General features: G+C 35.2%; 1 protein-coding gene across 1 annotated transcript; it reads right to left on the reverse strand.

Annotated features, from left to right (window-relative positions):
- Positions 1 to 913: 913 nt before the first annotated feature.
- LOC145714977 (eukaryotic translation initiation factor 2 subunit 3) lies at positions 914 to 27293 on the reverse strand. The gene is made up of 12 exons (XM_081794567.1): positions 27162 to 27293; positions 26511 to 26574; positions 25089 to 25216; positions 24877 to 24998; positions 20670 to 20764; positions 17960 to 18118; positions 16655 to 16789; positions 16044 to 16138; positions 15578 to 15722; positions 9813 to 9982; positions 7720 to 7892; positions 914 to 1332 (listed from the first exon to the last, which is right to left on the reverse strand). Exons 1-12 carry the CDS (start codon positions 27228 to 27230, stop codon positions 1269 to 1271), a joined length of 1419 nt encoding a protein of 472 aa, XP_081650693.1. The 5' UTR covers positions 27231 to 27293; the 3' UTR covers positions 914 to 1268.
- Positions 27294 to 27321: the final 28 nt, after the last annotated feature.

Below are 27321 nucleotides of genomic sequence, written 5' to 3' on the forward strand. Positions count from 1 at the left end.
GTAAGATTGTAAGGGTTCTTAGTATGAAATCTGAGGAAGAACTCAGTGGCTCTGTGAAGCTACTGGAATCCTATGTAGAACTGAATGCATGTTTCTGCAATAAACCAATGTTTTTCTTCTTAAAGTAAATACATTCATAAACACACCTCCAACAGCCTAAATGTTAATGCTTTTTAATTTTTATTTTGTATAACCAATAGTACAAAAAATTTGAGCCTCTATATATTACCAGTTATCAGTTTTTAAGCACTGTTACTATATATTGCCTAGTTAAAGAGTGAATTCATAACTATTCAATATACAGGAGCTAATAAAAACTTGGCAAAGTGCATGTAACATCAGCATCTTCTGTAACCTCTGATTTATTTCAATATGGATTAACATCATATGCCAATTTTGGCAACATTAAACTTTAAGTATTTTAAGGAATAAGAAAAAAATACTTGCTATCTGATAGGCAAGAAAAAACTACTATTATAATCTATGTTTTAATTGTATCAAGTGAAAGGTTAAGAAAAAAAGCAAAAATAATGGCAAATGGACCTTTTTCTTTATCCAGGGTTATTTGGTAAAATTATATTTGCAAATAGGGAAACACTGTTTTGAGTTTTGGGAATGTTTTGAGTTTTGGGAGTAGTCCAAGAGAAGTTAAATACCACTGATTTGATCTTCCTGTGTTCCAATCTAGGAACAGAATAAGAGGAAGAAAAGGTTTATCTGTAAATGAGCACTCATACTCTAAAAGACAATTTAATTTAAGCCTAATAATTTTCATTCCAAATTTTAAAGATAAGGGTGCACAAAATGTGGGGCAAAAAGGGAACTTATTTTCATGGAGACTTTGAATCTTCAGGTTTTGACAGCTACAAAATCCCTTCAAGTCTGGAAATACGCAAAAACATATCATAGAAAATAAGAAGAAAAAACTTTATTTTAAACAGGTTCAGTGATAAGTATTCTTTAGCAAAGTTTGGTTTTAGTAGCTGTTTCATTTCAAACATGAATTGATCTATAAATCTGACACTGTTTAGCAACACTCAGTTTCTGCTAAAATGTATTAAATCCAGCAATATAACAATTTTGACATCTATTGTAGACTCTATTATTTAGAAGTTAAACCTTCATCACAAGAAGATGAGAATAAACTTACAGCTTCTAATAAAGTAATGAATTTTGGAATATATTCACCAACATCACTTTAAAATTATATCCCCAGGCTGTTAGAGAAATTACAACTCTATCCATGTGTATTATTTAACCAGTATTGTTCAGTCATCTTCAACTGTTGGCTTAATGGTTACTCCTCTTCTTATTTGACCCCAACCAATTAAACTGCAAAATGAAAAGAAAATAAATCATGAATTTTATTTATTTTAATGTTTACCTACTTGAGACACAGAGAGACAGAGAGAGAGAGAGAGAAAGCTTGAGCAAAGGAGGGGTAGAGAGAGGAAGACAGAATCCAAAGCAGGCTCCAGTTTCTGAGCTGTCAGCAAAGAGCCCCATGCAGTGCTTGAAACCACGAACCATGAGATTGTGACTTGAACTGAAGCCAGACATTCAACCAACTGAGCCACTCAGGTGCTCCAAGAAATCACAAATTTTAAATTCATCTCATCAGCATCATCACAAAAATAACTGATTTTCACTATCCTCTAAATTCAAACCTGTTTCCATAATGTGTTCCTCTACAAAGAAAATGCTATATTATCTCCTTAAATTCCTAGAGACTTATATACATGGGTTTGGCTAGCATGAATGACCAAAGAAAGGGAACAAGAAGTTGCTACTATACATATGCGTACCTTTCTCTAAAAAATTATTCCTGCCCATTAAGAATCCACAAGTAAGAGCACTTCACATCCCTGAAAGGAACGGTGCCACTAGATAAAACGTATCAACCTAATTAAAAAAGAACTGTCAGTCCCTTTCTACTTGAGAAAATGTCATTTTCCCAATATGTCAACACATTAGTGTCTTAAAGGTAAATAAGTGAAAGGAAATAGGTAAAGGGAAATAAAATAAGTAAAGAGCTAGAACATATAGTCCATAAATAGATTACTTCCCCCCTCCCGCCCACCCCACACAAGGTAATCTCTAAAAGCAGTGTGAGCTTCAACCCGTAATCCTGAGGTCAAGAGTTCCATGCCCGACCAACTGAGCCAGCCAGATGCCACAAGACATCAGTAACCAAAGTCTGGTCTAGTCAGTAACTAGCTTGAATTGGTATCTCAACTATAGCTTTTAGAACAAAACCCACCCAAAATATAAATAAAAACTACAATTCTAAAGAACGTATGTGAAGGAGAAAACTTGTCAATATGGAGGACTTGAGGTGGCTTTTATATTCCCACAGAAACACCAAGGAAATAATCTACTGTGGATCTACAGCAACTAAGCAAATACCAACCAAGAAGAGGAAACTCAAAATGAAGAAAATCTGATGCCAATGTTCTTATCCACTGTGGCAGACATGAGAAGAAGCCAATCAAATGTTCTGGGCTCGAAAGAGAAGAGCAGACCTTATTTTCAAAGTTCTACTTGTCTGTTGGCTGCTCAAGGCATTAGTCTTTATCCTGTCTCAGAGTGCTAAGACAATTGTGGCACAGCTGCATGTCAGGATAGAGATTCCTTAAAGCCGTGGTTTGGGACCACAATGAGTGAAAACCTAAAAGGACTACAGAATGCCTGGAAGAAAGAGACTAAGAGGATATAGTAAATTAAGCTCAAAAAATTAAAAGATGAGATTCAGAAAACTTAAGACATTACAAGTGGCTGTGTATATTGGAGAATTGAGTGAAAGAACATACACAGCTCTAGGAAAGACGACTCAAAAGAACATTAAACCTTGATAATGGGTTGATTAGAGAAGGTCTTTTCCTACATGAAGTCAATTGGGGAGAGGTAGCTTTTTGTTCAAATGTCCAATTAAAAAAAAAAACAAACAACTAATAAAGATCACAAGGCACATAAAGAACAGGGAAATGAGAAAAAGGATTTTGCTCAGGATGTTTTAAACTGTCCTTGTATTTTTCAGCTCCAGTTTAGTTTTTAAAAGAGTCTCTTTGTAAGTCCCATTTTGTTTATATTATCATTTTCCCTGTTTTCCTTCAGGTTGTTGTGCTCTCATTTAGTACTCTGTACTTATTTATTTAAGACAGTTTTTTTAAAGTGTTTCTCAAGTCCATGGCTTGTGCTTCTTTGGGATGGTTTCTAGAGATTTCGCTCTTTTGAATGGATCATTTTTATGTTTCCCTATATCTTTAAAAAAGAACATACAACCATCACCAGCAGTATATCCCTTTTGCCAAGTTCCAACAGAACATTCTCCAGTTCAGACCATATGTTAGGTTACCAGAACTTACTGCATTTAAAAGTCTGAAAAATAAGTTTCAATTTATTATCTAAAATTCCATTTCTAAATGCAATGGAATTAAACTAGTAATTAGTAGTAGAAGGAAAATAGGAAAATCTACAAACATACGGAAATTAAACAATGAACATTTTAACAACCAATGGAGCAAGGAAGATAACACAAGAGAAATCAGGAAATACCTGAAAGAAATGAAAAACAAAACATACTATAATTCTGTAGATTTGCTATGATAAATGGTATGTGTGGGGTGCTTCATAAACTGAAAACAGAATCATGCTATGATCCAGCAACCCACTTTGGGGCATATACCCAAAAAAGAGTTAAAAAGTAGGGACACAAATATAGATATTTGTGCCCCATGTTAATGACATCAAGCACAACAGCCAACAAGTGGAAGCAATACAAGTGTTCATTCATGGATAAGTGGATAAACAAAACGTTATATAACTTAAACACGAAGGAAATTTTGATATATAGTACACCAATGCATGAACTCTGGAAATGACTCTATGACAAATTACCCAGGGTTTTCAGCACTGGATGAGGGACTAGAGACATTGTTTCATGGATACACAGATTCAGTTTTGCAAATGAAGAGTTCTCAATGTGGGTGATAGTGATGGCTGCATAACATTGTGAATGTACTAAATACCAAAAGCAGTACATTTAAAATTTAGTTAAGATAGGGGAACCTGACTGGCTCAGTCAGTGGAGCACGTCATTTCTCAATTTTGGAGTTGTGGGCTCAAGCCCACATTAGGTGGAGTGGTTACTTAAAAATAAAAACTTTAAAAAAATTTAGTTAAGATGGTTAGTAGTATGTGTATTTTAGTAGTTAAAAGGAATGTTAAGGGGACAATTCAGATGTTTACTTATTTCTTTTAAGAAATAAATTTCATTTGGATAGAGTTCTCTTATAATAATGTAGTGGACAGACTAAAAAGATTCTTGTTTTTATAAAAACTTGCTGGAATTCAGGAAATGTATCATTCTACTAAATGAGATGCTCCATATGAAGGTCTCTAACAATTTGTATTATTTATACTTATTTAAATACCATGGAAATAATACTCCTAATAGAGGAAATGCTAAAATTAAATGAGCATAAATCATCACAAACAGGATTAATTACTTACAAGGTAATAAAAGACTTCTTAATATCAGTAGTAAGCTAGAAATATTTTATAGATGATAAATGGTAAAATCAGCATGGGGTATGGGGCATCAAAGATGAATCTATGACAAAGACAGTGAGAAAAGAACAGAAAACCAAAGGCAACTCATAATTATGAGGGCATTGAGAAAAAGTAGAAGTATCGTTATGAGGGTTTACATGGAAGAAGCAAAGAAAAAAATCATACAGATTGAAACAAGCTTGTACAAAAGCCTTTAGTATTAAGAAATGTGAGGAATTACTAGAAATTTTTGAGAATAGTATGATGAAATGTTGGAGATTATATTTGGCCAAGCATTAAAGTCCCAGAAAACAGGGGCACCTGGTGGCTCAGTTGGTTAAGCATCAACTTCAGCTTAGGTCATTATCTCAAGGTTCGTGGGTTCGAGCCCCGCCTCAGGCTCTGTGCTGACAGCTCAGAGCCTGGAGCCTTCTTTGGATTCTGTGTCTCCCTCTCTCTCTATTCCCCTCCCCTGCTCATATTCTCCCCCCCCCCCCCCCCGCCCCTGCCCCCGCCTCTCTCTCTCTCTCTCAAAAAAAAAAAAAAAAAAAACATTTAAAAAAACTAAAAAAAAATAAAGTCACAGAAAAAAGAAAGCACAAGCCAGGAAGCTTTCAACAGCTTCAGTGTAAAATGGGCTACATTCAGGATGGAAGGGATAGATTCAGTAAATAATCTGAGGAGAAGCAAAAAGGACAACCAGGTGTTACAAATGTATAGACTTAGAAGACTGGGAACAATGAGCACATGTAAATCTTGGTTTCTGAACACAAAGACATAAATGGTTGAGTCTAGGCAAAGGTAGAGAAAAAGCTGAGGTCACACAATTTATATCAGAGTAAGAACGTGCTCTGGGGTCATTTCAAAAGAACCTAAGAATAAACTGAAGAGACTTCTATTGGCTATTGTGGGTGATGAGCATCAACATAAAAACAAACAGTAATGGATCATAATTCACTGAGTAAATATTTCTAAGTCACCTTTGAGTCACACAAATAGACAGACATATATAAATAAATAAGAAATAGGGAATTCGGAGTGATAAATGTAAAGAAGTGAGAGAGTTAAAGAAAACATGATTTGGCTATTTCTAGAGTCAAGGTCAATCTTGGTTGGCTCAGTCAGTAGAGTATGTGATTTCTTGATTTTGGAATTATAAATTCAAGGACCATCTTAGGCACGGAGATTACTTAATTAAAAAAATAATAATAAGGAATAACCAACAGAAAGTGTTTGAGGAGGAATATGCTATTTGCAGAGTCCAATGTTCTCCCTATAGATAGTTTATGAGTTGCAAGTGTAAAAAGAGGTTTGTTACAGATAACTTATTAGGATGAACAAAATTAGCCTCATGAAGTAGATGTATTCAGATTTTGTATGCTCTCACTATGTGATTCCTAATAAGGACATACCACTGTCTGGCCTTGAACACATAACTTCAATTTTAACATGAGAAATTAAATTAATTATGTTAAATTCTTATTTAACATAAGAAACTTAACATGAGAATTAATTAAACAAACACTGTATTGATTAAATGTCAATTCATTTTAAGATAAAGAAAGGCTAAGAAAGCTCCCTATAAAAAAGATTTGTAGAAACAAAAGGGAAGTGAAATGTCTGATCCTAGGGTTGAAGCGATCCTAGGGTTGAAGATAAAATTACTATCTGAAATGCAGATTTTAGTATTTTTGTCAATGTTAAAATTCTAGAAGTGGTTGAATACACTAACATTACTCTTATACATACTGAAATAGTAAGAGGTACAGACTATGCAAACTAATCAGAGGTTTAAAAGACAAAACACAAAACTAAGTTGTGTGTGTGTGTAAGAATACAGTACACAGATAAAAAGTCAAAAGATTCTGAATTGTTTGATTTTGTACACGTGTCTGAGATAAAGGAAAGTCAGCCAGTTGCAGTATATGAAGTAAAAAACTGAACTACAGGTTTACAAATTAGGATTGGAAATACAGATTTCAGTTATATAAATACATAGCTGACAATTAAAGCCATGAAAACCACTGAATTCAAGGAAAAGGACGAAACAAGTGCTGATGAGGATGTGGAGAAAAAGGAATCCTCTTGCACTGTTGGTGGGAATGCAAACTGGTACAGCCACTCTGGAAAACAGTGTGGAGGTTCCTCAAAAACTAAGAACAGAACTACCCTATGATCCAGCAACTGCACTATTAGAAATTTACCAAAAGAATGCAAAAGTACTAATTCAAAGCGATATATGCACCCCTATGTTTATAGCAACATTATTTACAATAGCCAAATTATGGAATCAGAGAAAATGTCCACTGACTTATTAATGGTTAAAGAAGAAATGGTATAGAAGTGCATGAGTTGCTCAGATGGTTGAGCATCTGACTCTTAATTTCAGCTCAGTTCATGGTCACTGGGTCATGGGATGCAGCCCCGCACCAGACTCCATGTTGAGTGTGGAGCCTGTTTAGGATTCTTTTTTGTATCTTTCTCCCTCTCCATTCCTACTCTCTCTCTTTAAACAAAACAAACAAACAAACAAACAAACAAACAAAAGTGGCATATATATATACATAATAAAATATTATTCAGCCATCAAAAGGAATGAAATCTTGCCATCTGCAAGGATATGAAAGGAACTAGTGAGTATAATGCTAAGTGAAATAAGTCAGTCAGATAAATACCATATGATTTCACTCATATGTGGTATTTAAGAAACAAAACAAATGAGAGGCAAATCAAGAAACAGACTCTTAACTCTAGAGACCAAACAGATGGTTACCAGATGGGAGGTGGATGGGGAGAAGAGTCAATGGGTAGCGATGGACATTAAGTAGGGCACTTATGAGGACCAGATATGTATGGAAGTGTTGAATCACCATTCCGTACACTTGAAACTATTACACTGCATATTAACTATATTGCAATTAAAATTTTTCTAAATGTTTTAAAAAAGGAGAAGTGTGCATAATTGTGTATGTACAGTGTCAAAAATGAATAAACCACAAGAAAACAGGCTGTTTTTAAGTTTACTTTTCTTTTGTAATCTCTACACTCAATGTGGGACTTGAACCCACGAACCTGAGATTAAGAGTCACATGCTTTTCTGAGACTGAGTCAGCTAGGGGCTCTTCCTATTTTTCTTGATTAAAACAATGGCAAAGCTGACAAACTTACCGCCAATGTTTCTCAACTCTTCGGCTAAGGGCAATTTTTTCCCCTACTTCTGTGCACACAGGATTAGTGAGAACTATTTTACCCAAATCAGCCTTGACTGCACTAACTCTTCCTCCTGTTGACAGGGACCCTATGTTCACCATAAGCACTTCATTCTTAGAGAGCTTTTGCACCTAGGGAAATAAGAAAAAAACCAAACCATTATATTAGTAAAATGTTTTCTCAAAGTGAAAATTTAGCACATACTGTTGGAAAAAAATAAACTATAAAAAAAATTCTGTACAAATTACATTTAATGAGATTTGAAGTCTATATATCCTACAAGTATCAAAACAAAAGATTTATTTAGCACTAAATGAACATACATATGGTCTACGATTAAAATAAGCTACTAAATATAACATAGATGAAACTCTTAAAATTCTGAAGACACTTGTGTTAGAGATGGTATACACAATTTCTTGAAAGAGGCAGCAAGACAAGAATAATATAATAGCTGGGCTTGGGAGGTCTAACTCCATTAAAATGCAAACTAAACTACGTATTGTAACTATCTGGCTCCTGTAAAATTGGGTAACACTTACTACGTAACTTGTAGGTGTTATATTTCTAGTAATTAATAATTACTAGCCTCTGTACTGCTTACTGCTCTTGTCCATACTTACAGCCTAATGCTCAAGTTCAGATAATTGTTTTTAAGGTCTTCATTATTTCATTAAAGTCAAACAATAAAAACAAGTATCATTATTAGAGAAACTCTCCCCAAAATAACAAACAAATTTTATAAACACATGACCCATGCTGGAAACGATCTTTATTTTTTTAATGATCATAATTGTTCTAATATGAAAAGCACTTTATGACTATGTTTATACAGAATTTTGACTACTATAATGGAAATACTGTATCCAACTTAACATTGCATATACATAAGGTAAAATTTTAAACATCTGGTCAACCACTAGTAAGATCTAAAGTAAAACTGGAATTTAAAATGTAATTTAAAATGTAACAGTCATAATGGGGTACAGAAAATATTTCTGCTACTATAAAAAAATCCAGTAAAAGTTAATATAGAACTCTATATTGCTCTTTTGCTACTGATAATTATCACCAAAGTGCTCTATCTACAAAAAGATTATACATATATACTTTATCACTGTCACCCAAATCTCATCAAAAAAATTTTTTTAAAGTCACATGTATACCAGGAAGTCAGTCTTTAAAATTTGTGACACAAACACACTTTAAAAAAAAAAACCTGTAACTTGACTTATGACTGGTTGCTTTATAGAAAATTTCGAATTCGTCAACTTTTTGTAATTCTATCTTATACTTTTTAAAAATATATTTTGTTTTTTAATTTACTTTTATTTACTTATTTTAAGAGAAAGAGCATGGGCAAGAGGGGCAGGGAGAGAGGGAAAGCGAATCCCAGGAGGCTCTGCGCTGAATCTGACACGGCACTCAATGTCCTGAGCTGAAATCAAGCATCAGGCATTTAATAAACTAAGCCACCGAGGCACCACTAATTCCATTTTAATATAAAAGAGGGAAATTGGGGTGCCTGAGTGACTCAGCCAGTTACATGTACACCTTTTGGTTTTGGCTCAGGTCATAACCTCATAGTTTGTGATTTCAAGCCCCACAAAGGGTTGTGTGGCTGGTGTGGAGCCTGCTTGGGAGTCTCTTTCTTCCCCTCTTTCTGCCCCACCCTTGCTGGTTCTATCTCTTGCTCTTAAAACAAATAAAACTTAAAAAAGTGGGGCACTTGGGTGGCTTAGTCGGTTGAGTGTCCAATTTAGGCTCAGGTCATGATCTCATGGTTCACAGACTGGGGCCCTGCATGATGCTCTGTGTTGACAGCTTGGAGCCCAGAGCCTGCTTTGGATTCTGTGCCTTCCTCTCTCTCTGCCCCTTCCCCTGCTCCCGCTCTGGCTCTGTCTCTCTCTCTCCCCAAAATAAATAAATATTAAAGAAAAGTTGTGTAAGAAAAAAAAAATTCTTCCAAAAAAATAAAAATAAAAAAGAGGAAAATGGAAATGGTTGAAACATCCCATTCTTTGTCTTTCTGAAATACAAAAAGGATATACCTTTGCTGCTTTTTTGTCTCCTTCTGTGCGTACACCTAGAAGTCGTCTTAGTAGGAAATAGGAGATTTCCAATTCTGTGAAGATCTCCGGTAAAGCTCCAACTGCACCAAGCACCTGTCCTACCATTCTGTCAGCCCGGCACAAAGTGGGGTCAATTTTTGTTCCAACTCCTAATGTGAAATAAGATATGTATATCACACTTTACAACTTTCTATTTCTTAAAATGTTTAGAAACTTAAAGTTAGTCAAAGCAGTACATGTATTCTATACAATTTAACTAAATTATAGTATATTCATACCATACTATAGCTACATAATCAAAATCTGTTAGTACAATTCCCCTTCAAACAAATCCCTGATTTGTCTAAAAACACAAGAACATTGGCCTTGATGAAAATTTAAGAATAAAAAGATTGATTTAAATTCTAAAGGAATAACTGCTTAACAGAAAACAAATTTCATTTAATAAGATAGTCGATCTTAAAATTGATAAATTACAAAGTTTATAATGACTGATTTGCACAAATTAAATGGGCAATTGTTAATGTTGGTTGGCAGGTATACAGGATTGTCATTACACCATTCTTGTATGTTTGTATATAATAAGTACAATAAAAAGTTACACAAAAACATTCCCAGAATTTCCTTGTTCATCAAAAAAAAAATATCCAGTCATATACAGTGAGCTTTTATTATTATACACATATAATAAAGTATAACAAGTAAAAAGTGTCAGTAAAATGATGTGGTAAAGGCCTTCCAGGCTCTTTTCCATACACACGATGAAGAATTGACAAAAAGTCAGAATCACTTTTAAAGTTGTGGAATATAACCAAAGGCCTGACACATTTTGTGGAGCATTTCCTGAAGAAATAACATTGAATTTCAGGAGCACCTGGGTGGCCCAGTCAATTAAGCGTTTGATCTTGGCTAAGGTCATGATCTCAGGGAACGTGTGTTTTAGCCTTGCAACATGCTCTGCGTGGACAGCTCAGAGCCTGGAGCCTGCTTCAGATTCTGTGTCTCCCTCTTTCTCTGTCCCTCCCATGCTAGTAGTTTGATCTTTCTGTCTCTCAGATAAATAAAACATATTTAAAACAAAAAATAATATTAAAAAAAAGAAAAGAACATCTGAATATCAGTAAGAACAGTAAAAACTAAATGACATTTTAACTTGTCCTAGGCCAACCATAACTTATCATCTCTGTGACAGTTGTTAAACAACCTGCATTTGTCCTGGAAAGTAGCAAGGATAGTAGCTAGCTTTCTTTCTCCCTTCAATTCATGCAATTTCTTTTAAAAACTTAAATAGTAAAGTAATAATTTTCAACATCACACAACTTTCTCCCAAATTCACTGAAACATTTCCTAGCTTCTAGTTTCTAGACACGTTGTAAAAGAGTTGAGATCAAATTAAATCTTAATTTACTAACCGATTTAAGACCTCATTTCTAAGTTTAGACACGGGGTTATAGACAGTTTTGTTTCACATGTCTTGAATCTAGTTAGTTTTTCCTTCTCTCTACAATATTTACCAAGTTAAAGTATGTTAAAGTGTGAACAGCATTTCCAATAAAACATGAAGATTTACATTGTATTTATAAAATTTAAGTTTCTGCTACAATAAAAGCTATGTTTTTGTTAAACAAACTAGAAAGGTAAGCCTGACTCCCAGAGGACTATCATTTGGTTAGTTTGATGTTTTCCTGGAAGATTCCACTTTTCAAGATTATCTGGATGCCTAATATAAAAATTTTTTTTCCTTATGTAACTGAAGGATAACAGTTGGTGGCAAACAACACATTAACCAAAAAGCTGTTTGGTTGGTTGTTTTTTTTAAAGAACAGGTTAGGGTACCTGGGTGGCTCAATCAGTTAAGTGTCTGACTCCTGGTTTTGGGGCTCAGGTCATGATCTCATTCCACATAGTCTCCTTGATACATTGGAACCTGCCTGGGATTCTCTCTCTCTGCCCCTCCCCACTCAAATGCACATGCTGGCTCTCAAAATAAATAAATTCAGGAAAAAAAATAAATAAATAAAATAAAGAAGGAAAAGCTTTTGTGTCCATGAGAGATTTGAAAAGTTTGACATATTCCTACAAATCCAGTGAATAATATGTGTGTGTAGGGCTGTGCATCCCTACAGAATGGGAGAAGATATTTTGCAAATAATACATTCACCAAGATTAGTATCTAAAATATACAAATAACTTATATAACACAACACCCCCAAAAACATATACTCCAATTAAAAAAAAATGAACAGAAGATATGAAGAGGAAAGATCTGATAATGCTTTAAACTCTCTCATCTCGTTGGTCTTATAATGAAAATGAAGGATGAGACAGAGTTGTTAATTGCCTAGCTCAGAGTTCAAAGCATGCATCAACAGAACTTTTAGCAAAGATTGAGACTTATTGGTTCTAGGTATTAAGGAAATTTCTTTCTGTACAATTACTAGCTGAGTAAGCCAACTAAGCCACACTTCAAAGGGCGCACATGCAAAGAAAGCAGACATTATAGACTTACCTCAGAAAGTCAGTAAATTAACAAATGACTTTGTTTTCAATAACAACAACAGCAGCAGAAGAAACCCTTAGGAGAGGAGAGAATCTACTCTCTAGAGGTGACACATTATATCATTTAAAATGTTGCTCAATAGAAAGTGATGAGACATACTGAGCACCTGGTGGCATAGTAGGTTGACTGTCCAACTTCAGCTCAAGTCATGATATTCCCATTACCATTTGTAAGTCAATTCCCAAATTGCTCTTCGGCACGGACAGCACACAGCCTGCTTGGGATTCTCTCTCCCACTCTCTCTGCCCCTACCCCTGCGTTCTTTCTCTCTCAAAAATAAATAAAAAACTATTTAAAAAAGTAAAAAAAAAAAAAAAAAAAAAAAAAAAAAAGCCATGAGACAGACTGGCAAGGCAAGAAGTATGGCCCCTACATAGGAACAAAAGCAATTTTAAAACAACTGTTCATGAAGACCTAGAGATCTTAGGCTTACTAAACAAAGACTAAGTCCGCATATTTTAAATATATGTAAAGACTAAAGAAAATTATGTCTAAACTGTTGAAAGAAAAGTATGAAAAAGATGTCTCAAATAGATGACATACACAATATGAAGAAACCAAGTGACATTCTGGAGTTGGAAAGCATTAATAGTTGAAAGGAGCCATCACCAAAGAGGCTCAACAGCATTATGAAACAGGAAAAAGAATGGGCAAACTTGAAGATAGGTCAATTGAGATTATTCATTCTGAGCAAAAATAAAAAATAAAAATGAACAGTCTCAGCATGACCAAAATCAAGCATGCCAACAAATGCACAAAGTCCCAGGGGCAGAGAAGAGAAACAAAAAGAATACTGAAGGAAAAAAAAAGTTGAAATAATAAAGGAAATGATCAATAAAACTAAGAAGCAACCTACAGAATGGGAGAATATATTTTACAAATAATATATTCAGTAAGAGATTAGTATCTAAAATATATAAAGAACTGATATACACCTTATACAGCTCATCATCCCCATAAACAAATATCCCAGTTAAAAAATGGGCAGAAAACACGAGCAGATATTTTTTCAAAGAAGACTTACAGATGGCCAACAGACACATGAAAAGATGCTTAACATCACCCATTATCCGGGAAATGCAAATGAAAACCACAATGAGTTATCACTTGTCAGAATGGCTAAAACAAAACAAAACAAAACAAAACAAAACAAAACAAAACAAAACACAAAACACAGGTATTGGTGAGAATGTGGAAAATAAGGAATCCTCTTACACTGTTGGTGGGACTATAAACTAGTTCAGCCACTCTGGAAAACAGTAGGAAGTTTCCTCGCAAAGTTAACAACTACTATATGGTCTGTTAATTCCACAACTGGGTATTTAGCCAAAGAATATGAATTTTGAACACTGGTTCAAAAAGGTATATGCGCTGCTATGTCTACTGCACCATTATTTATAATAACCAAAATATGAAGCAGCCTATGTCCATCTATAAAATGCAAAAAGATGCGCCATACATATATGTACACTATACCATAAAAAAGAATGAAAATTTGCCATTTTCAACAGCATGGATGGATCTAGAGTCTTCGTTAAGTGAAGTAAGTAAGTAAGACAAACAGCCTTTCATTTCACTCATATGGGGAACTTAAGAAATAAAACAAACGGACAAAGGAAAAAAAAAAGAGCAAAAAACAGATTCTTAACTACAGAGAAGAAACTGATGATTACCAGAGAGGAGGTACATAGAGGGTGGGTTAAATAGGTGATGGAGTCAAGAGTACACTTTTCATGGTGAGGACTCAGTAATGTATAGATTATTGTTATTATATTTTAAAAGATTTTATTGTTGTCTAATCTCTACACCCAACATGGAGCTTGAACTCACAACCCTGAGATCAAGAGTCTCATGCTCCACCAAATGAGCTAGCCAGGTGCCCCTGTATAAAATTACTGATCACTATACTGTATATCTGAACTGTAACACTGTATGTTAACTATACTGGAATTAAAAATAAACCTAATACTGACCAATAATCACAAACTATTGCAAGGCAATAAGATGCAACTGAAAATGCACAAGGAAGCCTCAATAATATTTAGATTATTTATCAGAAACTTGTACCATGATTAAGTTAGATGACATTTTCTTTCTTTTTTTTTTTTTCATTTTTTTAATGTTTATTTATTTTTGAGACAGAGAGAAACAGAGCCTGAATGGGGGAGGGTCAGAGAGAGGGAGACACAGAATCTGAAACAGGCTCCAGGCTCTGAGCTGTCAGCAAAGAGCCAGATGCGGGGCTTGAACTCACGGACCGCGAGATCATGACCTGAGCCGAAGTCGGCCGCTTAACCGACTGAGCCACCTAGGCTCCCCTAGATGACATTTTCAAAGTGATCTATGAAATATATAGCTAAAACACATAAAACCAAAAGATAAATTCTCTAATACAAAAGAAAACTATCAACAGAATCTCTCCTAAAATTTTGATTTTTCCTGGATATGTGTAATCAGTGTGTAAGGAACTAGAATACCCATGTATTAATTTAGCAGTTCCTTCAAAATAGTAACTTTCATTGTCAACCTCAGCACAAACATGATCTCATGATACAGGTGATACTTGTGGGTAACTTTCCAATTGTAAAATTTACATAAAAAGCAAACAAATAATAAAAGAGTTTGAAGTGTGAATAAAATGCATTTACTTTAGTGAAGTTTTTTAAATGCTAAATCATTAAACTTTGCTAGTATTTAGCTTACCCCACAACAACCACCATGTATTATTCTTTCTATATAAAAATACACTTTTAATTCTTTCTCCCTCCCGGCCTCCCTCCCTCCCTTCGTCTCTCTCTCTCTCTTTTTTAAGAGAGCAGGAGTGTGCACACACAGCAGAGGGTCAGATGGAGAGGGAGAGAAAGAATCCCATGCAGTCTCCACAGTAAGTGCAGAGGGTGACACAGGGCTTGATCTTACGACAATGATCATGATTTGCACCAATCGGACACTTAACGACTGAGGCGAGCCCAGGGAACCCACTACATAAAAATATTTTGGAAGAAACACATAAAATATATTATAATCTAAAATCAACAACTTAGCCACCGACATATTTGTCTATCTCACTTTTCCATATTGAATTAAAATACTGAATTAGAGATAAATAGTCTTAACCCATTATACACAAAAAGTAACATGACTAACCAGTAATAAAAGCTAGGGATGAAAGGAAAATTTTTACCAATAAGACCCCCTGGAGCAGCATACTGAAGATCATTGTGTTCTGCAAAAAGTGATACAATTTTGGAAAAGATTGGTTTGCACATGAGTTTTCCTTCACTATCTTTGGAAACAATGCCAGGTCTGACTTCTATCTCTTGGCCCACCTAAAACATAGAAGAGAGAATTTAAAATAGACCCTTAAATTGGTAGACTGCTAATATGAAAAGGCATCTACTTGCAACAATAATTTCAAACATTTCTTTAAAAAGGATAAAAAATTTAACAATGTAAAAAAGTTATAAGGTTAATAACCACTCTATTATTAGGCAACTACATATAAGAAATCTATTTTTATTACACCAGACGTATGTAAAATACAAAGCAGTAAATAAAACAGTACATTGTTATAAAATTAAGTTTCAGATTTTGTTCAACTATATATATATTTTTCCATTGAAGAAGCAAGGGGTTGCAATTCAGTTTACCTTTAATACACCCTTTAAAATACTGCCACCAGCCACACCACCTTTAAGGTCATCAACCTCACAGCCAGGTTTGTTGACATCAAAAGACCTAATAACTGTAAAGAGGATAGGGAAGAAAGGAAAGAAACCATAAAGCTTATCCTGTTATTTTAATTAGAAGAAATACTTACTCAAGTTAGCTTTTATACATGAGCAGCCCCTTGACATCTCTATCTTACAGGTGACTTTGTACGGAAATATTGTCATTCCAATCCCTAACGCAGTTTCTGATATTGCAAAATGAAATCTACTAGGTCAGTAATTGACATGTTTTTATGCTGTATCTATGAAGTACAATGTAAGTATTTGATGAGAACATAATAGTATATGTGTATAATTATGTGAAAGGATGACTTTTCTGGGACAAAAAATGCCTGCCCTCACCATTAATAATTAGCCACCTAAATATTTGTCTATCGCACTTTTCCATACTCAATTCACACTGAAGTCCTAACTCCTAGAACACTCATAATGTTCTAGTACCTCATAATGTGAGTGTATTTGAAACACAGTGGATCAACAATGTGAAAAGATACAGTCAAAAGTTAAAGGCTAAAAAGTTAACTCCTTACCAATAAGTCGAGGTTCTGAAGTAAAGTCTCTTAGAGGTACTGGAATTTTCTTTACAATATACTCACAGACAACTTCAATATTATATTTCAGTTGAGCAGAAATTGGAATAATAGGAGCTCCTTCTGCTACTGTACCTATATGAGAAACCACAAAGATCAAAATTTGACAAAGTTCTATAGAAACTGTTATTCACATTTGACAAAGCAATTAAGATCACTAAAATAGGTATCCCAGCATCTCTACACAAAAGGTCAACAACATATGAGAAGTAATCATTCTGTTTAGAAAGATCCATAATATTTTGTTTGTTTTCACCTCTGAAAGCAAATACTATGCTCCATAAGGGAATTACCTACATAATCTGGCAAATATAGCCAGTCCTCTGACAAGGAAAAAAACAACAAGGAACCAAAGTTTATTGTCCAAATATGTATGTCCAAAGTATATTCTTGTCTTGTCCCAAATAAGAAAAATAGGTTTTTGTGAAAGGATCACTAAAAAGATTAAAGCCCTGGCAGCGCCTGGGGGGCTCAGTCGGTTAAGCATCTGACTTCGGCTCAGGTCATGATCTCACGGTTTGTCAGTTCGAGCCCCACATGGGGTTCAGTGCCGACAGCTCAGAGCCTGGAGCCTGCTTTGGATTCTGTGTCTCCTTCTCTCTCTGCCTCTCTGCCACTTGTACTCCGTCTCTCTCTCAAAAGTAAAGAAATGTGAAAAAAAAAAATTAAAAAAAAAAGATTAAAGTACCATCAGTTCCAATTCTGGAAATAGATACTCAATGAGAGGAAGCAGAGTTAGAATAAAGAGAACAGAACAGGAAAAAAAAAAAAAAAAAAGATGCTTTCATTCATGTTACCATCACTGGGAAGAGTTTTTTTTAAAACATATGATTGGTGCTGGTGTTGATAGCAGAACATGTGCTAAGATTTTATTAATAGAGGATTTGCCTGGCACCCTAGGCAAAGATGAAACACAAATTCATGATGTGTTTCATGTTTTTATTATCATGATAAAAAGTTATGACATTGATAAAAACAAGTGTTTACCTCTCAAAACAAAATGCCACTAAATCAATTGGTAACATTTATAGAATAGAACTTGTTTTCTGGCTCGTATACAAATTTCATCAAATTCAACATTTTACTACTTCTGTCAGATGGCTAAAAGCAATACAAGCGTAAAGTTGTAGGCAGAGAAATAAGGGTTATAACTCTTCAATTCACTGTTTTTATAATTATACTAAGACTTCTGGGTTGAATACCTCTGAAAATGACTCATACACTTATTAAATATTACGGTCTTACCTTGTACAAATGCAAGTATCTGTTCATACTGTTCTTTAGCCTGACTCTCCTTTACCAAATCAATTTTATTTTGCAGAATCAAAATATGTTTCAGTTTCATTATTTCTATGGCTGCCAGATGTTCAGAGGTCTGAGGTTGAGGACAAGATTCATTACCAGCTAAATTGATGATGAAGAATTAAAAAACAAATACACAAGATGAGTAGTAAGAATTAGTTAGCATCCAATAAAAGAGACTTTTGTATTTCCTACTCAAAGCAAATTCCTTATACCACTGCCAAGTATCTCTGTAAGTCCATTTAAACTTCATGACCAATTTCCCTGGATTCTCCCAGCTCCAGCTATTTAAACTCTTATCCTAAGGACAAAAATGCTTGGAGTGAACAAATCTGGCTTCTGGGGCACATGGCTCAGTTGGTTAAGCCTCCAACTTCGGCTCAGGTCATGATCTCACAGTACATGAGTTGGAGCCCCACGTGAGGATCTGAGCTTCCAGCAGAGGGCCTACTTTGGATTCTGTGTCTTCCTCTTTGTCCCTCCCCTGCTTGCACTCTGTCTCAAAAATAAACAAATGTCAAAAAAACAAAAAACAAAAAACGAATCTGGCTTCTTCCAGAGTCTATTATTCAGACATAACATATATCCCTCTGATTCTATTATTCAGACATAACATATAACCCTCTGATTCTATCTAGTCTTGAGATATTCTGGCCCAAGTCTGCAGAATAGTCAAGAGGAAAAGTTGCTTAGTGTAGTCAATGAAATATAATTATCCAAGAGGACAGAAGAAAACAACCACAATTTCATTAGTCTCCATGCTCTGATATTTGCACCCTATGAAATTCTTCCCTTTAAATACCACATGGCTCTAATGAATCCTTCCAATAACAAAGAAAATATCGCAACAGTGATGGGAGGCCAGTTCTTAAGTTAGATCACAGACTCTGGCTTCCTGCTTGGAAGCTCTTTGCTTCTTTCAAAACAGGTGAAATTTCAGGGGGACAACTGGACAATTTATGGAGAGGCCCACAGGAGGAGAAAATGAGGTGTAAGTGAACTTAAAATCGGACTCTCCAGCCCCTGACAAGTCTTAATGTAACAGTAGTTCCTACAGAGATTACTGTAAATTTGAGATCTTTACCCAGAAAGTCACAGAAACATTGAATAAATGTATGTTTTCCTAAGCTATCAGGTTTTCAGGTACTTTGCTATACAGCAATGGATACCAATTATGACTATTTGTTAACAAAAGGAACACAGGATCTGCAAAAACAACCATGTATTACAAAGAAGTACCTAATCTTTAACATAGCCTAATAATTTCTTTCCCCAAGTTGTAATATTAAATGTCTTGTACCATACTTCTTGAAAAGTGTACCCCTATGTAAAAAAGCATTTGTCCCAGCCCAAATTGGTCTCGCTTTGTGTTGGGCTTCTTGAAGATAAGAGCTATCATTCCTGATTAGAATGTCTTATTCAGGGTAAGGGTGAACTACACTAAATCTCAGGATAGGGTGCCAAACCTCATAATCTTAGACGGTAGACATGCCAGAGAGACCAACCGTCTAATTTAGAGTTGGGCATTGAGGACAGGAGGTCTTAGCAGATCTGGAGACTAAAATCAACCATGAGGGCAATTTGTTATTTATGGCTACATTACAGAAACTCCCAACACTGAAAGTCAGCAGAGCTCATATATGGTGGAACATTTCATGATTAATGTTACACAATGATGCTGAGAGTAACCTCTGCCTCCAGAGAAAGCACAACTGAAGTTTATCTCTTGGACTCTGCCCTATTTGTTTCCACCTTTGGTTCATCTTAATTTTCATTCTTTCCCTGTAATAAATCATAATAACCATTCAGTGTAACAGTTTTCAGTAAGATCTGAGTCTAATAAATTAACAATTTAAGGATGGTTTATGGAACTTTCTAAATTTGCAGCTGCTGTCACACGGCAGTCCTGGGTGGAGATAGTGCCCTTTAACTGTACATTTGGCCCAAAACTCCACATAGCCTCTAATCACAAAATTTGACAGTTCACATAAGGAAGAAAGCAAATCCCTAGCTTTGAAAACCTACATGCAGGCCTTGGGATGCCTAGGTGGCTCAGTTGGTTAAGCATTCAGTCTTGATTTCAGCCAGGTCATGATCTCGTGGTTGTGAAATCGAGCCCCACATCAGGGTCTGTGCTGAGCATGGAGGTTGATTGGAATTCTATGTTCCTTTTTCTCTATCCCTCCCCCATTTATGCATGCTTTCACAAAATAAACATTAAAAAAAACCCAACACCTCTATGCAGGCCGTCATGTCATTTCATTTGAATGAGAATTATACCCAAAAAACCATTATATGCCAACAGAATGTCAATATAATGTTAATATGCTGTGGATAACCCAAAGATATTAAAAAACACCCTCTGCCACTCTGTATACTTTTATGTGAAAAATTATAAATAAAATAATAGTAAGAACAATGCTCTGTTGACATAATAATTATTTCTGGGTGGAAAGGAAACATACTACCACAAGAATTCTCACAAGATATCAGCATCAGGTTCATTTTCTTTAGTATTTTATCATAGGTGGCACACATGGATGTTAATTTGGATAACCTGCTACCTCCCATGTATGGCTCTACTTACTCTTTAAATATTCCATTTTGTATTGGCCCCACATGAACTGGTCAAATCAATTCTGATATTACTTACCTATCAGCAGAAGAGCTGCATCCATTACTGCTGCACCATTCAGCATAGTAGCCATCAAAATATCATGGCCAGGACAGTCAACAAAGGAAACATGTCTAACAATCAAGAAATAATCAGCTTTAAAATCAATTAATTCTTAAACATGAAAATCATGGATTGACTTCCTAAGGATATATCACTTTAAAAGTAATCTAGCTGCCAACCAGTTTCATAACATGATGCTCCAGACTTTTAAAATTAGAGTATCAGCTGAAATTAAAATGACTAAATATGATTACAAAACAGATAAAATTAGCTGTACACAAATAAGGCTCAAATAATCTGAGGTAAACTCCCAAATCCAAATACCGCAGTGAGAAAAATATAGACTTTATACAATGTATATTGGAAATATGAATGATTTGAAAGCCAAATGAATATAAAAATATATTTTTATGAAATATAAATGAGAAATAAAAAGTGTGTTTATTTGTCTACCATTTATGCTCTTCATGTCTTTTACTCATTTTCTAGCTGACTCTTTGTTTTGTTATTTATCTTAGAGTGTGAAAGTGAGCAGTGGGAAGGGGCGGGGAAAGATGGAGACCTAAGCAGTCTCCACGCTTAGCATGGAACTCCACAGAGGGCTTGATCCCATGACTCTGGGATCATGATGTAAGCTGAAATCAAGAATTGGATGCTCAGGGGCACCTGGGTGGCTCAGTTGGTTAAGCGTCTCTCAGTTTCAGCTGTAATGATCCCATAGATTATGGGTTCAAGCCCAGCATCAGGCTCTGTGCTGACAAAGGAGAGCCTACTTGGGATTTTTGCCTCTCTGCCCTTCACCCCAGCTTGTATTCTCACTCAAAATAAATACACTGTAAAAAAAAGCAAAATCACATGATTGTATCAACAGATGCAGAAAAACATTTAACAGAATCCAACAATGTTTCATAAAAACACTCTTACCAAACTAGAAATAAAGGATATCTTTGTCAACTTAATAAAGATTACCTACAAAACCCCAGAGTTAACATCATAAAAAATGGTGAGAAACTCAATGCTTTTTCACTAAGATTGGGAAAAGGCAAATATGTTCCTCTCACCACTGCTTTTGAACATAATAATGGAAGTCCTGGCTAATGCAGTAAGGCAAAAGAAAGGTACACAAATTTTGAATGAAAAAATAAAATCATTTTTATTTGCACAGTATATGACTACCTATGTATAAAATCCAAAAGTACCCAAAACCCCTGTAATTAGTAAGCAATTACAGAAGGCTATAAATTTGAGGTTAATAAATAAAAGTCAAACACCTTCCTGTATGACACCAATGAACTAGAATTTTAAATTAAAAACACAAACCTCTTACATTAGCACCCCTAAAAATAAAATACTTAGATAAAAATCTAACAAAATATATAAAATTTCCAGGAAGAAAATTACAAAATTCTGATGAACAAAATCAAAGAACTAAATAAATGGACAGACAGTCCAAGTTCATATATGGTAACACCCAAAAGACGAGATGTAAGCTCTTTCTAAAGCAATTAAAAGATTCAGTGCAATACTAACAAAAACCCCAGTAAGTTACTTTGTGTACATTAACAAAGTAATTCTAAGGTTTGGCAAGAGACTGAAAGTAGCCCACAAAATATTAAAGGAGAATAACAAAATTAGATTGCATATACTACACCCCTTCAACACTTAAAGTATAAAGAGCTACAAACTATAGTGATTAAGACAGTGTAATACAGGTAAATAGAGAAATATGTAAATGTAAGAGACACCACAGAAAGATTCATAGTTAAGTGACCTTTGACAAAGGAACGACGGCAATACGATCAAGCAAAGATAATTCTTCAATAATTAGTTGGTATCAAACAATTGGGACATTCACATGCAAAAAATGAATCTAGATGGAGATCTTATACTTGGCACAGAAATTTACTCAAAAAATATGATGCTAAGCAAAGACAATGAGTCAGAGAGAAATTTCACTCATACTGGAATTTAAGAAACAAAACAAACAACCGAAGAGAAAAAAAATAAAAGAGAAAGAAATAAACCAAGAGAGACTCAACTATTGAGAACAAACTTCTGGTTACCAGAGGGAAGGTAGATGGCAAATAGGTTAAAAAAAATTAACTCAAAAGGGATAACAAAGCTACATTTAAAATGCAAAACTATACTAATTCTGAAAGACAATTATAAAAGGCTAGGGGTGCCTGGGTGGCTCAGTCGGTTAAGTGTCCGACTTTGGCTCAGGTCATGATCTCACAGTTCGGGGACGTGAGCTCCGAGTTGGGTTTTGTTTTGGCAACTTAGAGCCTGGAGCCTGCTTCGGATTCTGTGTCTCCCTCTCTCTGCCCTCCCCAACTCATGCTCCATCTCTCTTAAAAATGAATACATGTTTAAAAAAATGTTTTTTAAGAGGCTGCATATTGTATGATTCCAATTTTACACTGTTCTCAAAAAAAAGCGCAAAACTATGGAGACAACAGAAAGATCAGTAGTTGCTGGGGGTTAAGGTAGAGTGTGGGTTAATAGGTGGGATACTAAGGATTATTTTTAGTTCAGTGAAACTACTCTTTGACAGCATAATAGTAGAAACATGTTTTATAAACCTTTGGAAATCCACAGAATGTACAACACTGAGAATGAACGCTAAGGTAAACTATGGATGCTAGATGATAATGCTGTATGATAATGATGTGTTAATACTAGGTGCAGTGATTGTAACAAATGTTACATCCTACATTCAGTTAGGGGATGTTAGAAATAGAGGAGTCTACATATGTGCAAGACTGAAGGAATATGACAAATCTCTGCACCTTCTGTTCAATATTGTTGTGAGCCTAAACCAGGTTTAAAAAATAAAGATTACTAAAAATGAGAGAAAAACAAAACAAAACAAAACAATGAACTACTTTACTGACATGCTCAACAAACTGGATGGACCTCAAAGACATTATACTGAGTGAAAATGAGTAAATTTCAAAAGACAATTTAGAATACATTCAATTTACACACATTTCAAGAGAAGAAACTCAGTAGTAACAGATGTGTGGTTGTAGCAGATCAGTGGTTGTCAGGGATTAGGGATTCTAGGGAGAATGATTATGGGAACTTAAACGTGCAGTGAAAGTGATCTTTGTGGTGATGACAGTTCTATATCTGGAAAGTAGTGCTAGTTATAGGAATGGATACACAATAAAAGAAGGTAGAGCTATACACCTACTTTCTACTAACATCCAGTTCCTTGTTTTGGTGTTTGGCCTGATGTAATACTCTAACTGTGGGGAAAAATAGGTGAAGGGAATAAAGGTCCTTTATGACACCTTTCCAACTTCCTATGAGGCCATAATTATTTCAAGATGAAGAAAGAAAAATATATATATACAGCAAAGCTGTTACAATATTCTAGTTTTTAGATCTAAAATTTAACAAAAAAATAGATTTTTGATAGTTTTCAGGAGGTAAAATCGTAATCATCTGAAGCAAATTAGATTGATTTGGGAAAAATAACACAACTGTTATCAGAATGGGAATTATCATCCAAAAAAAAAAAAAATTTGCTTAAAGCTCTCTAGCATATTGAAAAACAATGTAGAATTGCAAATCTAATGCACAGGGGCAGAATTTAAAAACAAACAAACAAACAAACAAACAACCAAAAAGTATACCATGCACTCTAAACTGTTATTGTTTTAAAAAATTGTATGTTCATGTCCTCATGATCTAACTCCTGTTACCCATACACATCACTTGGTGGAGGCAATATCCTCTTATGAGCAACAAAGTCATGCAACAACATTCAAAAATGGATGGAAACATTTCAAAGTGTCAAAAACAAATAACTGGTCTTCTTCTGAGAAACACACAAAAAAACCAAAGTTGAAAACAAAAGCCCAAAAAAAGAAACTACCAAATATAACAATTTAATTGTTTATGTGGTAATTCTTCAGAAAATGTGCACATACATATTTTAGCTTAAGTTTAATCAGCCTTCAATCTCTTATTATTGTATAACATACACTTGAAAAAACTTATTAATCAACTATTATGCACTATAGACATCCTACCTAGAAAATATTCTTCAAAGTTTCTTACCTACATTTTGACAAAAATTCATATGCAACAAGCTTTGGTTGAAATCACTGTTTAGTATCTCTATATTTCAATTAGCACAAGACAAAAAAGCATGTTTACCACAAAAAACAATCACCTGACTAATCTGAAGTTTCCTTTGGTCCCAGGAATGTCTGTAGGAAACTCATCAGGTGTACTACTTCCACAGGATCTATAGCATTCTGGCCGAGGACAACTTGCATCATCAAGTTTATAAATCTAAAAATTTCAATGAAAAGATCAAATTTGGCATCTATATATTTGACAATTAATGTAAAATGGCTTCTACTTACACAACCTACTATGTACCTTGGCATTAGCATATCCAAGCTTAATTGTAATATTTCTTTCCAATTCATTTTTGAATCTGACTGTATGAACTCCAGAAATAGCTTTTACAACCGTAGATTTTCCATGAGCAACATGACCAATTGTACCTACAAAAAACAAAAAAATTAATTTGTATGCATCAAATTACACCAAATATTTTAGTGGAGTTAGAAAAACCAAACCAAGTTATTGTAAATGTCAATATAAGCAATAATGAATTCATTTTTTCCTTTCACGTATCCCTTCTACACAAAAGCTTTTCTGAAACACCAAAGAAGTTTCCAACTACCTGCCGTATCATTCAAGTTATTATTGACCTAGAAAAAAAATAACTGCTTGAAATAAAGTTACTGAAAAATATACAAAATTTTGTATACTTAGAAACTTACCAGTATTTTGAGTAAAGTAAACATGTATGAAAATTTTCACACAAAAAAAGTAATTCATGAAAATTAGAAAACAATTCTTGTTTAATTACAATAATTAAATATACTTTAAAAGTGGTATAACTTTTTGTAACATCACAGCTGAATCTTATACTAGGTTTTACTGTTTGTAGGGACCTTAAAATATCCAAAGTTTACTAGATTAACCAACTTCTAAATTATGAAGGTGCTGATTAGGAAAAATAGTCAATAGCTTATATATCGAGGCTTTTACATTCCCCGTTTTTTAAATTTTTTAAATGTTTATTTATTTATTTTGAGAGACAGAGCATGAGCAGGGGAGGAGCAGAGAGAGAGACACAGAATCCGAAACAGGCTCCAGGCTCCGAGCCATCAGCACAGAGCCCGATGCGGGGCTTGAACTCACAAACCGTGAAATCATGACCTGAGCTGAAGCCAGACGCTCAGCCGACTGAGCCACCCAGGCGCCCCATTTTTTAAAATTTTTTTTAAGGTTTACTCATTTTTCAGAGACAGAACATGAGTGGGGGAGAGAGAGAGAGAGAGAGAGAGAGAGGGAATGAATCTGAAACAGGCTCCTGGCTCTGAGCCATCAGCACAGCAAGATCATGACCTGAGCTGAAGCTGGATGCTTAACCGACTGAGCCACCCAGGCACCCCTTACATTCCCTGTTCTTAAAATAATCCCATTTAATAACATTGTCATGGTTTCCTTACCCTTTGGTGTATGAATACTGTATGCATATACTTATCCTTAAAGCACACTCTTTTTTTTAATATATGTCTTTACGTAACACCTCCTTACAGGAATAGAGAGCATTCACTGCATTAAGGAAATCAAGCAGGTGCTTTCCTCATGGCTCAAGTCATTCCCTACATATCTAAACTCTCTCGTAATTCAGTTAACCCTACAAGAAGAGATTACAAACCATTTCAGAGGGCTGCCACCTCAGGACTTCAAAGCTGTAATATTCTATGCGATCAATTTGCTTACCTATGTTAATTGTGGCTTGCCTGCTGATAACTTCCTGTGAGAGTGGGGTCAATTTGGTAACATCCTGCAATTAAACGGTGTATTTTAAACTCATGTAAGACAAACCAGGATCTTGATTTCGTTTTTTAATCTACAACACGCCACCATAAATTCAACTCCCTACTGCTTACCAAACTTTTACTGTAAAAATTGTATTCACAAACAGAATGATAGGACTAATAAATCTAAAAGAAGTTTATGGTTAAAAGAGACGACTATCACCACTCTCTGCAGGAGACCTGAAAGGCCAGGCCCGAAATTTGGGGAGTCAGCAGGAATGAGTGTATAAACACCTTCCCAGACCTTTAAAGATGCAAACCTTAGAATGTTTAATTTACTCTTCTCTAACACCTTCATAGGCAAAAATCTTAATAACATTTAACACTAGGACTTCTCAGCCGAATCCTTAGGGTCCTAGGTCCACACAATTTCAAACGAGCACGCTGGTCTCGCAGACTTGCGAAGTGCAGAGGGCAGCGCAAGCGCAGCATATCGCGCCCAGCTCTATGGCCTTTATCCTTCGTCCCGAAAACACGACACTAAATGAGTGCTGGGAGGTTCACTCATCCCCGTACTGAGTTCCCTCCGCAACCTCCCAGAGCGAAACCCTACCAAGGTGGCGAGATCCTGGCGAGAAAGATGCGGCTGCCCCAGAGTCACTCCAACCTCGTCTCCAGCCATCACGCTCCGAGGAAGGAAGTGGAGCCTCTGGCTGCTTACCGAACGGAGGTCCCCTAGTGAGGGGCGGGGAAAGCGGAGGCTGGAAGGCCGA

The sequence above is a fragment of the Panthera onca genome, chromosome Y, assembly GCF_046562875.1.
Source record: "Panthera onca isolate mPanOnc1 chromosome Y, mPanOnc1 haplotype 2, whole genome shotgun sequence".
Taxonomy (NCBI): Eukaryota; Metazoa; Chordata; class Mammalia; order Carnivora; family Felidae; genus Panthera; species Panthera onca.